The sequence below is a fragment of the Stomoxys calcitrans genome, chromosome 2 (assembly GCF_963082655.1).
Source record: "Stomoxys calcitrans chromosome 2, idStoCalc2.1, whole genome shotgun sequence".
NCBI classification, from domain to species: domain Eukaryota; kingdom Metazoa; phylum Arthropoda; class Insecta; order Diptera; family Muscidae; genus Stomoxys; species Stomoxys calcitrans.
In genome coordinates, this window is record NC_081553.1 from 158,961,485 (window position 1) to 158,979,832 (window position 18,348).

At 36.5% G+C, this 18,348-nt stretch overlaps 1 protein-coding gene across 2 annotated transcripts in view; it reads left to right on the forward strand.

Annotated features, from left to right (window-relative positions):
• Positions 1 to 18,348, forward strand: part of LOC106084238 (inositol polyphosphate-5-phosphatase A) — a 95,611-nt gene that overhangs the window by 54,884 nt on the left and 22,379 nt on the right. Inside the window, exon 8 of one of the 2 annotated variants that reach the window (XM_013247798.2) lies at positions 10,921 to 10,957. The exons of the other annotated variant lie outside the window; for it this stretch is intronic. Within the exon in view, the coding sequence (XP_013103252.1) occupies positions 10,921 to 10,957 (37 nt within the window). The remainder of the gene's footprint in view (positions 1 to 10,920; positions 10,958 to 18,348) is intronic. 2 annotated transcript variants of the gene reach the window in all.

An 18,348-nucleotide genomic window follows, 5' to 3' on the forward strand; every position in this document is an offset into this window, starting at 1 on the left:
TGAGCACCTGGGTTTGAAACCTGGCGAGACCATCAAAAAAAATGTTCAGCGGTGGTTTTCCCTTCCTAATGCTGGCAACATTTGTGAGGTACTATGCCAACTTCTCTTTAAAGAGGTGTCGCACTGCAGCACGCCGTTCGGACTCGGCTATAAAAAGGAGGCCCCTTATCATTGAGCTTTAAATCGAATCGGACTGCACTCATTGATATGTGACAAGTTTGCCCCTGTTGCTTAGTGGAATGTTCATGGGCAATATTTACAAAAATTTGCATTTACCACTATTCCTGATAAAACCGATTGGTACTACGATATCCCTGGTAACAGAAGTTACATAGACTTCTATACGGATGGTTACAAACTAAATGACCAGGTGGGCTTTGGAGTGTACTCTAAAGATCTAGAACTGGTCATATCGAAAATGTTACCCGACCACTGCAGTGTGTATCAAGCGAAGATTCTCATTACGACGATTGGCAAAAATATTTTTTCAGGCAGCCAATTAATACTTGTAAAAAGTATTTCTGAACACAAAAACTACCCTCGACTCTCGCAGATCTCTCAACGAGATGGCTAATCGGTTCAAAATTCAGCTGTTATGGCAGCCGCGTCACAGAGATATCCCAGGGAATTGTAAAGCGGGCGAGTTTGCGAGACCAGGAACTACCTTACACATTCCAGGGATACGGGAATCTGTGTTTTCAGGACCAGGCCCGAAGGATAACGAATGATAGATGATCACAAGGAGGGGGCTGTGAGCATTTCAAAACTATGTAATCTAGACTTGAAGAGGTCTGCCGCTTTGCTGCCATTGGCTAGAACAGACGTCTAAGTCATTGTGTCCGTCATGACAGGTCAGTGTCTAATCGGAAAACATGCTGACAGATTGAAGTTTGCCAGCAACGACTTTTGCAGAAGTTGTGACATCGTAGAAGAAGAGACTATAGAACAACTCTGTGTGTGTGCCCCGCACTAGCAGTCAGGAGGAGATCCACTTTAGGTTCTCATTTCTTTGAGAACCTGTCTGATTTAGCGTATCTTAACATTCGCAAGTTATTGGGCTTTTTAAAGCGATCTGGATGGTTCAACGAAAGGAACTAGAAGGCATCTGTTCCTGTGGTATCACAATGGGCGAAGATGTCTAATTGAGTCTGATGGCAAACTGCTACTTAAACCTAACCTAACCTAAGGCAAAATGTGTGATGTTGCTAAAAACATCCGTATCGCAATGTCTGATTCGCCATGAATCTTCATCTTGTATTCTATTGCGATACAAGTTACCGGTCAAATGCTTTTAAGCAACATCGCACATTTCGACTTTCATTTGGCCTACAGAACTAACAAATTTCTAGGAAAATCAACGCTCCTTGCTATTGACAGATAGATTTCGACCCTTAACCGCGAGGAGCAATTGTAATTGCAATTATTGTTGTACTGTGAATTATGGAATTCCAAGAAAAAAGCTAAATTTTCATTTAAAATTTTTTTTTCAAATGTTCATTTAAAATATTTTTTTCTTGGATATGGAAGTCCTTCGCAAACACAATTTTAAGTGTTTGGTAATTGCGAGCTTGCAAATTTCTACTGGAGGTTGTTTTTGGCTGTTCTTACTTTTCTGCAAATTTTTACTGGAAAATTAAAAAAATGTGTTTGTGAAAATTTAGTGCGTTGTGAATTCTTGTGCTGTAACATGCTCGTTATAGAGATAAGTACCTTTTTTCCAAACTTTGTACCTTCGGTGCCTCCGGTAACTGTTAATGCCCCTACCTCTGATGCAGAGGTTCGTCCTGTTGTTATGAACAAGTAATTTCTTCCTACCTAGTGGTGGATTAGTCGTAGTGCCTCCGAGGAAAAGCGTTTTTATATCCAGACTGCATTCTGAATCATTTGTGGATGTTAATGACAGTGATTTTAAGATTTATGAGGTAAATTCCCCCACACCGCGTGAAATATCTTTTAAAATAATTGTGTCTTTTTTGTCTTTTGTTTCTCCTGTTTCAAAAAACTGAGTAATCTTTCTATTAGTTGTGGTTGCCTTTTACGGCTTGGTCATTGATTTCATATATTCCTTATTAATTTCCCAAAGGGGAGCGATAAGGCGCTGTTGACCATGCGAATGAATATCACTAGAATGAACGGTTTTTATTGACTATGGAAAAGAAATCGCCAGACATACAGGCGGAATGGACACAGACAACACACCATTGGCGTTTTGGGAGCCTGGTTAGGACTCCATGATCAGCGCCATCGTGTTCACTGAGACTGCTTGCCTCAAGTATTGAAGCTAAAAATACAAAGGGGATTTCCTATGGAATCTAAGTACAACAACAAACCAATAACTACTGCCTGCTGTGCTATATCTGTTCATGTGTCAATTCCTCCATCTAGTGACCTTCAAGTTCTTTGCATATACTTTACCAGAATGTTAGAGGCCTGAGTGCTAAACTTAGGGACATCTATTTGGAATCTTTTGGTAATGATTTCAAGATATTCGTTTTGGCAGAAACCTAGCATCGGTAACACTGAGGATTTTGGGCCTGATGTTTACTTCGATCGTGGATGTTTCTTTATTCGACATATGTTGGGTTTTTGATTGCAACATGGATTTGCGAATTTCGTCCTTTTATAATGTGCTGAATGAGTGAATGTGGTTGAAATCTTAAAGGGGACATGGTCTACTCCGTATCTGAGACGTTTGTGTAATGTTAGATGTTGACTTTTTAAGTAATTACAGAAAAATAATACTTCATTGAAACAAACCAATAATTCGAGAATGAAGGCTCAGCACAGCACTGAGATTATGAGATGTTGTTCTGATTACCTTGTCAGGATAAGAAATTGTCTTTACAGTTATCCTAATAGCTTTTATAAGTTTGTGAATTCTAAGAGAACAGTTCGGGAGTACTCTAGTTGCATGAAGCTTGATTGTATGGAATCATTTGATGATTCGGAGATATGCGATTTGTTTGCAGACTTTTTCCAATGCATCTATACCAAGTTGCCTTCCAGTTCCACCTATGCTTATGACATTAATAGGTTGCATTATTGCCAACGGATTCTTCTAACTGATGATGAGCTGCTGAATGCTTGAAGTCGTTGAAGAGTTCCAAGACACCTGAACCAGCAGTACCGGGGAATATTCTTAAATATTGTGCCTATGAGTTTAAGAGCACTTACGGCCAAATTCAACGATTCACAGGATATTTTCCTTATTCCTGGAGGTCAAGTTATATAATTCCTTTACATAAAAATGGTATCAGATGTACTATTGAGAATTATAGGAGTATTACGAAATTCAGTGCAATACTAAAGCTGTTTGATCTGCTGGTTTCTCAAAGGATATTCTATTTTGTCACACCAATTAATTCACCCTACGAAAACGGCTTGAACAATCTATTGGACTTGAAGTGTCATGCATATGATGGTTTTGTAAAAAAGATTTCAAACAGATTTAATTCACAATGATTTAAACTTAACATGATGGGTTGCTAATCAGTTCTTTTCAATCCGATGGCCTCTTATTTACAAGATCGTATACAGAAAGTTTACTTAAATGATATTCTTTCCAAGAATAAAGCTTCTCATTCTGGTGTTCCGCTGGGCAGTCATTTAGATCCATTTATGTTTGTTCTTTGCTTGAATGATCTTCCATCAGTTATTCAGTCTTCAAGGACTTTAATGTTCGCAGATGAAGTGAAACTGTTATGTGGATTCTCCGAATTGTTCACTGTGCTTGCAAGCGATTTGCACTCTCTGATGCAGTGTTAATGGCATGGCGCTTAATCTGAAGAAGTGCAAGAAGTCCAGGTACAATTTCTTGTTTTTGCGCTTAGGGGCTTTCCATGGAATCCGGCTGAAGATCTTCCCCCTTACGAGAACCGTTTGAAACTTATTGATTTACCAACGCTCGAAAGGAGGCGCTTAATGCTTAGAGCCGTATTTCTTGTGAAATAATTGCGAGGTCAGATTGATCCTAACTATCAACTGGCGAATTAATTTCAACTTTCCTCTTCGAAATACCCGGCTTTACATACCTTTTAATATACCTTTAGTCAAATCTTATTACGAATCAAACAATCCGCTTCGCTTTTTGTGTGATGTTTATAACAAATTGTATAATAGTAAATCTTTCGCCGATATCAACTGTAGTTTGTTGTAGAAGTTGCCAGAGAAAACTGTATATTTCATTGTTGCTTTAGACAGAATGTGTATGCTGATCCAACTCATGTGTTTAACTGACTGTAAAATTTTTTGGAGCCAGTATTACCCTAACCCCCTACTAACACTTTATAGTCCAAACTATGGGGTATACGCATCCCTACGTAATGGGAGGTGTCCCCCTCGGTCAGCAGGGGCGGGTGTGAGTGGCGTAGGAATGAACGAAAAAAATTTCAATTAATCAGGATGATAATTTCGGCGTCCTAAAAATTTTTCACTTCACTGCCGATGTAATTCAAATAATTTTTAGTTTAATATTACTAAATATTCTTTGGGAACCATATTTATTATTAACTAACAAGCAAAATATTGTAATTAAAGTCAATTTTTATATAATATTTTTTCTAAGGGTTAAATTTCAATTAAAATAATAAAACTGGAATTAAGAGAAAATTCATACAGAATTATGTCTTAAAGGAATTTTTGTTAACCCATTAAGGACGAATGAGTAAAAAAATACCCAGGAAGAGAGCCGTATTAGAAAAATTCTATCTCGATTGGCGTAAAGTGGACGACTTGTAAATGTAAATTTGCCCACGAACATTCCATGAAGGAACAGGGGCAAACTTCTCACATATCAATGATTGCTGTCCGATTCAATTTTAAGATCAATGATAAAGGACCTCCTTTTTAAAGTCGAGCGGCTCTGCGGCACGCCGATCGGTTGCCCCCAGAGCGACATTTCTTTGGGGAGAAGTTTTTATATGGCAAAGTACGGTTGCCGACATACTAGTTTAAAATTTTATTTCCTGTCATATAATGTCATGTTCTGGGAGAAAAAAACAGCTTGCCAAATGTCGGCAACTTATATTGGGTTGCCCAAAAAAGTAATTGCGGATTTTTCATATAGTTGGCGTTGACAAATTTTTTCACAGCTTGTGACTCTGTAATTGCATTCTTTCTTATGCCAGTTATCAGCTGTTACTTTTAGCTTGCTTTAGAAAAAAAGTGCAAAAAAAAGTATATTTGATTAAAGTTCATTCTAAGTTTTATTAAAAATGCATTTACTTTCTTTTAAAAAATTCGCAATTACTTTTTGGGCAACCCAATATATACAAAAAATCAAACAAAAAATGTTCTTAAAATTCTTAAAACCGTTTCATTATTTTGTTGCATTTGATGGTTTCTATAAACTTATGGCGATATGCATAATTTTAACAAAAGGTACGATTTTAAGTTAATGTTATTAAAATTCACTTTAATTGGCTAAATTGCAGCCCGAACAATTTTTCGAAATGCCGAGATGTCTAACTTTAGGGGCCTGCCAAGAGGCGCCCGGATTACCAAGGGCCCTGACCTACGAGCTTTAACATATGTTCCAATTGTGGTGTGAATCGGTCCATAATCTGATATAGCTCCCATATCGACCGATCTCTAGATAATACTTATTGAGTCCCTAGAGGGTGTAACTCTTATCCGATTAGTCTGAAATTTTGGCTTACACCATATTTGCAAAAAAACACATAAAAATCAGAAAAATGTATGAAATCTTTATTTGAATCGATAGTACGGCCCATGTAATTTAATGTTTGAAGATTATTTCAAACATTAAATGCTAATGGTCCATCCGCTTAGTCCAATTTTGGGATACTATTTCCAACATTTCGGCCGGTATCTCACGATTTAATGTTGTCGTCCAATACGTCAATTGAAGCGGGCTGTTTAGACATGAGCTTTAAAAAATAGTCTAAGGCTTTTAATTGCACGATCTAGGCTTCCGATTGACCATTCCCGAAAGTGATATAAAATGTTCACCGAACTCGCCCTTCAATAAGTCCATTGTTACGCGTGCTGTGTTGCATGTTGAAACCACATGTAATGCAAGACAAGCTCTTCCAAAAAAAAGTTGCATATCATCTCACAGTAGCGCTACAGTAGCGTTCACCATTCAAAGTTACATTACGATTCACATCATCTTTGAAGAAGTACGGTCCAATGATACCACCAGCCCATATACCGCACCAAACTGGGACTTTCTGGATGCATTGGTAGCACTTGCAATGCTTCTTGCTGATCTTCACTCCAAAATCGATAATTCTTCTTATTTACGTACCCATTGAGCGACTAATGAGCTTCATCGCTGAACACGATTAACATTCTTAACAGAGCATAATAAGATTCAATAAGTTGCAAGCGTTGTTCGTTTGTTAGGCGACTCATGGTTAAATTATAGACCAAACTGAAGATGTTTGACTGTGAAACAAAACACGAAACGTACGTGAGCTGTTATTGCCAAAAAGTTAATAGCTAAAAATCACCCTTTACAATATCCCTAGTAATAGAAGTTACATGGTTCCAAACTAGACGACCGGGTAGGCTTTGGGGTGTACTGTAGAAAGGGTTACTCGATCACTGCAGTGTTTATCAAGCGAAGATCATAGCAATTATGTGAGCATTCTTGTGACTTGAGAAGTTCAACCGTTTTGCTGTCACTGGCTATAACGGACGATTCAGTCATTACGTCCGTTTTTACAGATCACTGTTTGATCGGAAAACATGTTGACAGGCTGAAGGTTAACGACTTTTACCGAAGCTGTGAGGAAGGCGACTAAGAAGAGACTATAGAACATTTGCTATGTGTGTCCCGCACTGGCAGTCATAAAGAGTTCCACTTTAGGTTCTCATTTCTTTGAGAACTTGTCTGATTTAGCGGATGTGAACATTCGCAAGTTGTTGGGCTTTTAAAAGCGATTTGGATGGTTCTACGGTAGGAACTGGAAGGCATCTTTCTTCTTCTTATACTGTGGTACCACAATGGACTAAAAAATCTAAGTGAATCTGATGGCAGACTGCAGCTTAAACCTGAAAGATGTTATTGAAATCTTCCTTTAAAAAGAAATTATTTCGAGCCTGTTTTTTGTCTTCAAAAAATATCATTGAAATTTGGTCTTTAGAAAATATTTAATTAGATGATTTCTTTAGAAAAACGCCTCTACGATATGATTAACCACGCTCGACAACCCTGTCTATTAGATGTACTTTTTCCCAATGCATTTCTTTTTGTTTCTATTTAGAATAGAAAAGCATAATGAAGACTTCTAAAAATTTAGGCAAAATGTAGTGTCGCAAAATGTATTGAGCAGTCACAACAAATTTCTTTTGGAAATTTTGGCCTTAAAAAACAAAAACAAGGTAGGCTTAAAACTGGGCAAAAATTTGTCTTTATACAAATTTTCACTGAAATTTAGTCTTTAGAAGAAAAAATCGATAAAATTTAGTATTTGGAAGAAATTTTATTGAGACTATTTTTAGAAACTATTAAAATTTTTGTCTTTAGAAAAAATTGTAATGAAATTTTGTCTTCAAAAAAATTATTTTCCGGCACTGGCTGAAGTTTTGTCGTGCTAGGTTGAAAATTTGTTTTTAAGGAGTCAGTTTCCCAGTGAATCTTCATATGAAAAGTTTTTTATTGAGTGGACATTTGGCATTCATCAAAAACGAATTTTGCATTTGCATTCCATTTTTGTCCATTTTATTTTAAATATATAACAATTGTTAGCAAATATAGCTCTTTCGCTTTTATTTTTCGTGATAACACTACACAAAGAACACAATTTACCAAAGTAATGCTGGTGGTGACACATATGATAAGAGTGTTGCCTATATGACTTTTTATTGGAAAAAACGCTTTTTTTGAAGATTTCTACAATAAGGAAACAATGTTGTGTGAAAATTTTCCCCAGTGAACGATCTTTAGCTCGGGCTCAGTTGAGCCGTTTTTGAGTGTATTCGAAACAAACAAACAAAGCGCAACGGTTTTTGTTTTATATCATAGATATTTGCAAAATTTTGATTACCACCGGCAATTTTCCTCAGAGAATAGATAACAGAAAATATTAAAGCTACATTAAACATAATTTAACAAAGGCACAGAACAAAAATATATGATTGATTAGCATATAACTCTTTTAAACAGAAATTTCATTTTAAAACAAGTAAAAGAGTGCTAAGTCCGGCAAGGCCAAATCTTATATATTGTAGGCCGAAGTAGATTGTTCATTGTTTAAAATTTCAGCCAAATCGGATAAGAATTGCTACCTTTTGTGGCTCAAGAAGTAAAATCAGCAGAGCTGTTTATATGGGATTCATATTAGGTTATGGAAGGATTCAGACCATATTTGGCAAGTTTATTGAAGGTTGTAGGAGAAGTCGTTGTACAAAATTTAACTAACTTGGACCATAATGGACACAGATGATGGAAGTTAAAACGAAACACTTCATGCAAATTTTCAGCCAAATCGGATAATAATTGCGCCCTCTATAGGATCAAGAAATCAAGATCCCAGATCGGTTTATATGGCAGCTATATCAAAACACGAACTGATATGATCCATTTACAATCTTAACCGACCTACACTAGTAACAAGTATTGTGCAAAATGTCAAGCGCCAAGCTTTATTTCTTCGAAAGTTAGCGTGCTTTTGACAGACAGATGGACGGACATGGCTAGATCGACTTAAAAGGTCATACAATCAAGAACATATATACTTTATGGCGTCTTAGACGAATATTTCGAGGTGTTACAAACGGAATGACGAAATTAGTATAATACCCCATCCTATGGTGGAGGGTATAACAAGTGGACATATTCAAGGAGGTGACCGTAGCGCAAAGGTTGGCATGTCCGTCAATGACGCCGAACGTCCCTTATCATTGAGCGAAGTGGGCTATTGAAAGTAGTCTAGGTGTAAATCCGTGCAAGACAGAAGTAGTTCTTTTCAGCAGGAGATACAAGTTGCCTACAGTGGCACCTGTCTCCTTGGGAGGAGAAATTCAGAAGGCGCAAAATACCTGAGTGTTTTGCTGGACAGGAAATTAAACTTTAAATCCAACATTTTGGAAAAGGCAACTCTTGCCCTATACTCCTGCAAGAGAGCCATTGGCAATAGTTGGGAGTTGAGACCGCGCTTCATGCATTGGGTATATACTGCAGTTGTCAAACCTATAAAGCTACATGGTGTTGCAGTCTGGTGGTCGCCGCTTCAAAAGTCCACGTACTGGTCAATACTCAACCGGATCCATAGAATGGCTTGTTTGTGCATCACAGCCGCACTGAGGACGGCACCATCTGATGCACTGAATTTAATGCTACATCTAATGCCTCTAAACATTGTGGCCAGGCAAATTGCTGCGACCACTGCCGTGAGATTAAGTGAGCTTTCTCTTTGGTCGTGAGTAGGAAACTTATTATTGTGAGAAGTTTGCCCCTGTTCCTTAATGGAATGTTCATGGGCAAAAATGCAATTTGGAACTTATTCCTTACACCACACAAGTTATATTTTCGTATCATATTTCTATATATTGGCGTGTCCATTTTGTAGTCGTCAGTGGGTGTGTTAATTATATGCGGCATTTGTAATGTGTATCTTCTTTTGTAAATTGGTTCTTACGTCAATATCTGGACGTCCTTGAAATTGAGTACGGGACCCCAAGTTGCACAGAGGTCTGTTAGTTTTGATTTTGCAGTACCAATAGATGCCTTTGGGAATAAATTGGACTTGTCCCCATCGCAGCTTATTTTGTATATCACGTTTGATTTTTCTTCTTTGCTTACCTTGGTATTTGTCTTGCTAAATAGGCTGTTGACGGGGTTACTACTTGTTACTGCTAGTCGGTATGAGTGCTTATTATAAATATTGGAGGTGTTGACCTTCTATAAATTTTTGGTTCAAGTTCCTCCGTATCTTTGTTCTTTTCATCCTTCACAGGTTAATCAGACCAGTTACAGTTTTTCTTGGAAAATCATTTTGCTCTAACATCGAATTTTCTTCTTATTTTCGACGTGGGAGAATTTGTCGATAAAATTTGTGGCAGTGTTGATTGGTGGGTTACAGGGTAATTTGTCATCTGTTTCGCATTTAATTATAAATTGAATTTGTTTGCTAAAATAAACTGTCGAGCAAGCCGCGATTTTTGATTAAATATGTAGATCGACATATTCTGTATAATCGACCAAAATTAAATAGAAAACACACTCCAATAATTGAACTCATTCCAATATTCGGAGTGTGTTTTCTATTTAATTTTTGTCGATTATCCAGAATATGTCATCTACATATTTAATCAAAAATCGCGGCTTACTCGATAGTTTATTAATACAATTATCTAAAAGTTTTTCTATGATTACATCTGTTATAATCGGCGATAATACAGAACCCAATTGGCATACCTTTTTCTGTTCATAAAACTTTTCGTCATACGTTAAATATCTTAAATCTTTTGAACATAAATTTATCATTTCCATAAATACATCCATTGGAATTTTTGTATATTCCTGAATAATCGTCGATTTTTCTTTTATTGTCGATATTCCCGATGGTTAACAGGAACACTGGGGAAAAGGTTTAAAATATTGAAAATTTCGCAATACTTTTTTTAATAGCCTCATATTTATTTTCTCACTAGATTGGGGGATTTTCCCCACTGTGTAACCTTTGTGAGGTATATTGGCAAATTGAGCAATACCCTGTAAATTCATCAGAACAACAAAATTTGGAAAGTCAAGTAGTAAAGAAAGCAAACTTTTTCGTCTTACCACAATAGTAAATGCTGAAAACTTTGTGCTTTTTCCGAAATCACAACTTCTTTACATATGCAATCCAAATATAATGTTATACATTGTTCTTAACTTCTTACAACAAATTTGTCAATTCATTCCAAACTAACTAACATTTCACTGTTTTCTATCTTCTTTTAAAATTTTAGCCAGTCTATTTAAACGTCAGCATTAAAGCAAATCAAGGTATATATAGATGTTGTAACTGCCAGTATATTAGAATAAATAATCTATCACATAATGTCCCAGCAACCACTGTCAATGAGTTTAGACCCAATGATGTTGCATTGGATTCTACATTATACTGTCCTTACAAAAACACATCATATAATGAGTTCATTACCAAGTTTAAAACATTTACGGGTGATTTGAACAGTAACCCTGAAAATGCGGCAGAGGGTTTTGGAACAAAATATATTATAGATGATTCCAACAAATCCGAAAATTTAGCAGGAAATGTTGAAAAGGCACCAAATGTTTCCGAATGGCCCCCAGTGAGCATCAACATAATCGATTCTGATAATATTGCTGTGTGTATGTGTTCCGAAATTTCACCTTCTCTTCCTAACGACTTCAAAAATGATACGATATGTGCGCAATGTCAAAATGTAATTAAACAATCGATTGAACCCGGGTGTCGCCTTATCTCAGAAAGATTGATGCTATCCCAAAATGTAATCGTTAATCATATCGATACCCAAAATTTGAGTGCTTATTTAAGTTTTTCCTATAATCGACAAGATCCATACACTCCAGAAAGCGCTGAATCTCATTCCCCATGCCCTGAACTAAATTCCTCAACAACATCCAGTAACAGTGCCTTTGCCGATTCTGAAAACTCACAACTATTGGAATCGAAAGGCTCCATATTGAGAAATAATAAGGTTGTGTACGGGATAAGAAAAACTGAGCCCCATACCTCCAATACCAACAATGATGAAAAAGACGGAGCGCAACGTGGCTTTATTTCGCCACATCAACTTAAAATACGACTTGAAGATCTGCAATCTTCCGGCCAAAACACAATACACAGCGATGGTGACGTTGCTGGTGATAATTATGTAAAATATTTTACTAAGCATTGTCCAATTTGCTGCAATATTCTGTAATCACAATCATTTAGTTATTTAATTACTTTTAGTTCTGTTTTCGTTTGTACACGATTTCGCTCATGAAATATTATTTACTTTTTCTGACATTGTTTGCTTCTTGTACGGGTTAATTATTCTAAAAATTTTATTGCTGGACAATTCCTTTTTTGTTTTAGTTTTTAAAACCTAATTTCTAATTAGCTCATTTCAATCATTGCTGGTCATATGAATTTTTAAGTACATACTTTATTTGTAGTGATAAGGTAAATATTTTTTTTTAATTGTCTATAATGTAAATTATATATGTATGTATATATTTATATATATATGTGTGTGTTGATGTACTCATATAGGTACGTTTTTAATATCACTCGTACTGAATTGTTGTTTAAAACCCGTTTCCAGGTAGCTTCTTAAAATTTATTGCTCTGAATTAATCGTTCTGCTAAGTGGACATCCATTTTGACTCGTTTATGCATGTTTGTTTACCTCAAGATGGGATTAGTTATTTTTTACTTTAAATAAGTATGAGTAATTTTTTATTTAATGCCATTAAGGTTATTTTGTAATCGCAAGCTATTTTTAATAAAATTGTACTTTTATTTTTTTTAATAATTTAACTCAGCACTAAAAGGTACAAGCTTTTTTATAAAGCCAACATTAAGGAATGAATTGTCGACTTCGTCTTGCGAACCAATGACAGCTGCAGAAAAACAAAACAATTGAATTAAGCTTGCACAACCATTCGTGGTTGGCACTCTGTTCGTTTTTTCTCGCGAACAACTGCGCCCCTGGTAGCCGAGTAGTTAGGATGCTCGGATCGGTAGTGCGGGGGTCGTGGGTTCGTTGGTCTATCGCTACTGTGGTATCACAATGGACTTAAAATTGTCAATGTGAGTTCGTAAAGGACTGTCATTCTTACCTAACCTACTACCGCGCAAGGGGGCACCAAACATACTGGTCGACAAATTAGGTCAGTGGGCCAAATAAATCGTATCATTTTGTTTTCTTTTGATTTAAAACCAAGTAACGGCGTCTTAATTTCGGCTGGGCTGAATTTTATATGCAGCGTATCATTTCAAAGCGGGGTTCTATATATTTTTAACATAATTACAGGAGATTTTATGTTGTTGTTATTGTAGTCATATGTCTATATGTGGAGGGGGCGATCCTCGCCCAGCTCCTATAGGTGAGCAAGCTCGTTCCGGTCCGAAGGACCGATCACCGCAGGGAACATGATGACCATGGGTTATTTAAAGGGTCCAATAACTCGCCTTGTCATATCGAGCATCATAGGCCTAGAGACGAAGTCTATTTAAATTGGAAAAATCGTTTCAGATTTGAATATAGCTACCATATATATGTACATCCGATTTGCAGTAATACTGCAATAAAATGGTCATTTGTTGAAAATTTGGCAGGTAGGATTTTCTTATGACTCCCGATATTACAGATGAATTTCATGGAAATCGGTTCAGATTTGGATATAGTCCCTATATATATGTTCGTCCGATTTGCAGTAATACTTCAATAAAATGGTAATTTGTTAACCGATTTTCTTGAAATATGGCTGGAAGGATTTTCTAATGACTCTCGATATTACTGGTCATGGTTCATGGAAATCGGTTCAGATTTAGGTACAGCTCTCACATAAATATATCGCCGGATTTTCACTCCTGGAGCCTTTATTGACCAATCTTCCCAATTTTGTACAACGCATTCCTCGACGACTTCCACGATGTCTATAAAGTTTGCCCGAAATCGGTTCAGATTTAGACATAGCTTTCATATATATATTCTCGTCCGATTTGCAGTAATATTGCAATCAATTGGTCATTTATTAATCGATTTTCTCGAATTATGGCAGGAAGGATTTTCTTTTGCTTCTCGACATTATAGATGATTTTTATAGAAATCGGTTCAGATTTAGATATAGCTGTCATATATGTATATCGCCCGATTTTAACTTCTAGAGTCACAGAAATCGCAATTATTGACCCATCTTGCCAACAATTTTGCAAAACGCTTTCCTTGACGACTGCCACAGTATCTGAGAAATTTGCTGGAAATCGGTTCAGATGTAGGTATCCCTATATCCCATATATATGTTCTTCCGATTTTGAGAAATATTGCAAGAAAGTGCTCATTTTTTAACCGATTCTCTCGAAGTTTTGCAGTAGGGATTTTCTTATGACTGTCGATATTAGTGGTGAATTTCATAGAAATCGGCCCAGACTTAGATATATCTGTATGTATATCTCCAGATTTTCACCCCAAGCAAGCGCATTGTTTAATCAATCTTGCCAAAATTTTGCACAACGCTTTCCTCGACGACTACCTCGTTATCTGTGAAATTTGCTCGAAATCGGTTGAAAATTAAATATAGCTCCCATATATATGTTCGTCAGATTTTAGTTATTTTGCAATAATATTGTCATTTGCCAACCTTGGTTATTACAGTTTGAACATATTTACTTGCCGAGTTCCATCAAAATTGGTTCTGAATTGGATATAAATGAACAAATATGAACAAAATTTGTCAAAATTTGAACACATTTCGAACCGAACACTGATTTTGGTAATAAAATTCAATGATTTGCAAGCGTTGCTCGTTAGTAAGTCTATTCATGATGAAATGTCAAAGCATACTGAGCATCTTTCTCTTTGACACCATGTCTGAAATCCCACGTGATCTGTCAAATACTAATGCATGAAAATCCTAACCTCAAAAAATCACCCTTTAGCTCCCACATTGTACTTATAGGATAGGTGTAGGGTATTATACTGTCGGCACCGCCCGACTTTTACCCTTCCTTACTGGTTTATTAATGCTTAAAGTACTTATTTATTACAAAACAACAATTGCGATGTGATCACTAACGCTAAGTATACAAGACTGTATGGTGAAATACTTATTATACTAGAAACAAGTAGGAGCGTGCTAAGTTTGTCCGAGTCGAATCTTATATACCCTCCAACATGGATCACATTTGTCGAATTCTTTGCGCGGTATCTCTTTTTAGGCAAACAAAGAATAATGAATAAGAGCTGTTATGCTATTGGAGCTACATCAAGTCATAGTCCGATTCGGGCCATTAATGAATTGAATGCTGAACACTGTAGAAGTCATTGGGTAAAATTTCAGTTCATTGGGATAAGAATTTCGCCTTGTAGGGCCTCAAGAGACAAAATCGGGAGATCGATTTATATGGGAGCTGTATCAAGCTATAGATCGATTCAGACCATATTGGACACGTATGTTGAAGGTCATGAGAGAAGCCGTTGTAGACATTTCTGCCAAATCGGATAAGAATTTTGCCGTCTAGAGGCTCAAGAAGTCAAGATCCTAGATCGGTTTATATGGCAGATATATCAGGTTATGTACCGATATGCGCCATATTAAGCACAGTAATTGGAAGTCATAACAAAACACCTCATGCAAATTTCAGCCAAATCGGATGAGAATTGCGCTCTCCAGCGGCTCAAAAAGTCGAGATCCAAGACCGGTTTATATGACAGCTATACCAGGTTATAAACCGATTTGAACCATACTTAGCACTGTTATTGGAAGTAATACCAAAACACCACGTGCCAAATTACAGCCAAATCGGATAAGAATTGTGCCCCCTAAAAGTTGAAGTCAAGATCCCAGATCTGTTTATATGGGAGCTATATCAGTTTATGCACCATACTTAGCACAGTTGTTGGAAGTGATATCAAAACACCCTGTGCAAAATTTCAGTCAAATCAAGTGAGAATTGCGCCCTCGAGAGGCTCAAGAAGTCAAGACAAAAGATCGGTTTATATTGCAGCTATATCAAAACATGAACCGATATAGACCATTTACTATCCCAACCGACCTACACTAATAAGAAGTATTTGTGCAAAATTTGAAGCGGCTTGTTTTTCTCCTTCGAAAGTTAGCTTGCTTTCGACAGACAGACGGACGGACATGGCTAGATCGGCATAAAATGTCATGTCGATCAATAATATATATACTTTATGAGGTTTTAGACGAATATTTCGAGGAGTTACAAACAGAATGACGAAGTTAGTATACCCCCATCCTATAGTGGAGGGTATAAAAATATGTGTTTTCGAATGTGATACAGAGATAGATTGTCACAAAGAAGGCTGTGAGCGTTCCAAAATTATGTGGCCTAATATAGACCTGAAGAGGTCTTCCGCTTCGTTGTCATTAGCTAGAACAGACGTCTCAGTCGTTGTGTCCGTTGTGACAGGTCACTGTCTAATCGGAAAACATGCTGGCAGACAGAGGAAGAGACTATAGAACACCTTCTGTCTGAGTGTCCCGCACTGGCAGTCAGCAGGAGTTCCAAGTAGTGTACCGTAAACAGCTGAGTACAAATTTTTCTCGCGAAGTGTACTATCTATCAACGAGTTGTGGTTGTGTGTGTGTATTTTAGTTAAGAACCAGAACCAGAAATGGCGCGAACTAGTAATATACACATAGTCAGAGTTGCACTAATCACTGATTTTGACAGATAGTGCACTCAATATTTTGTTGTTGGGTAACTGCCACTACCTGTACATGATTATATATCTTGACTGATACTGCCAGTGTTGTTATATGGTTCTGAGGCATGGGTACTTGTGAAAGCAGATGAGGCAGTGCTTGGAGTATTTGAGAAAAAGATTATTCGTAAAATATATGGACCCGTTTGCGTTAATGGAGAATAAAGGCGTCGTATGAATTACGAATTGCATGAGCTGTATGACGACGACAGCATAGTTACACGTATCAAAATACAACGGCTGCGTTGGCTAGGTCATGTTGTCAAAATAGATGATAAAGCTCAAGCAACGAAGTTTTTTGAAGGTAAACATGGTGGCAATTGCAAACCGGGACGACGCCCGATGGAAATATGGCATAAATATAGAAGCAGCGCAGAGGATCGAGTTGCTTGGATGGCTACTCTGAGTTCGGCTAATGGGACAAATATTCTGTCATAGCCAATTAAAATAAGTATTCAACAAAGATTTTTTGCCTGCACTTCGTTTCTACCCGGCAATTCAATTTAGGACGTTGTTTATTATGGTGATTACTTTTCGATTTTTTTTTTTCAAAAACAATTTCCTAATGCACGAATAAATGAATTTTCGCTTATTAAACACTATAATAATACTATTCTACAAAAATATTTAAAAAGGTCACGCAAAACCATCGTGAAATTAATTTTTTTTTAATCTTTTTGGGCGAGGCCTTTTTTTGCGAACCACCTTATAGGTATGTCAGATTTGATCAAATCCTTAATAAAAACTCATTAAAATATAATACAGAGATATGAGGTTGTAAAAAGTCATCAACCTAATGTCAATGCCAGATCGTCATACTGGTATAGGGTAGGCTCTAAAGGTGTTTACTTAAGAAAGTTAAGTCACTTGCCCAGCTGATGAAATATTGCAATTTCATAGTTGGATCCAAATAAACTCTTATGAAAAATGGTTAGTGTAGATATTTTTCAACATTTTATTTATTTTTCCGCATTTTTTATGACTTAATTTGTAATTTATATATTTGTAATCACAAATCTTTTATTTTTTTAATGCAAATAAAAACTAAAATGTCACTTTGGCAACGTACAACAGTTTGACAGAAGAGTGGGAATTTCTACCACCATCCCCACAGGGATGTATCGTTGTTGTTGGGCATCTACGCTACCTTCGTTCAAACTCCTAATAAGAAAAACGTCGACGAAACGTTGGCTAAAAATATGCGTAAAAGTAGTACTCTGCTTATAGCAAGTTTACATTGAAATTTTTTAAATCTGGATTTTACTAAATCCAAAAACAAATCCTGTCCGTTTAGACTGTGTTTTTGGGGATTTAAGCGACATACACAAGCGTATACATGAATGTGAACATCAGACACAACCAAGATATATTCATTTACTGGCACAGGCACTTGTCCAACAACAAAATATTGAGTACACTATCATGTTGAGTAGTTACTATTTAGTACGCGCCATTTTTCGTTGTATGTGTGTTATGGTTCTTAACTATAATACACACACACAAACAAAACTCGTTGACAGATAGTGCACTTCGCGAGAAAAAATTGTACTCAGCTGTTTACGGTACACTACCTGGTTATTGTGTCATGGACACAACCATACAAAATTCTTGAAAACAGTTGCATATTTTGGTACTTTTATCGATTATTCTGCCATGAAATCGGGTTTATTTGGGATTTTAAAATAAATGCTGAAAAAAAGAACATAGGATTTAGCACTTAGATCTCGAAAAGGCCATTAATCCACTTTTCAAGCGGAATACTGTCAAACTCCATATAAAAAAACGTTGGCTAAAAATAGGCATAAAATTAGTACTCGGCTTATAGTGAGGGAAATGACAAAAAATTTCGAAGTGGCATTACCTGACAATGGTTTCGGCATAATTTTTGTAAGTTATTTTGATTTTAATAGTTCGTTCTTCTTTATTTACTTGCGAAAAAATAAATTAAAT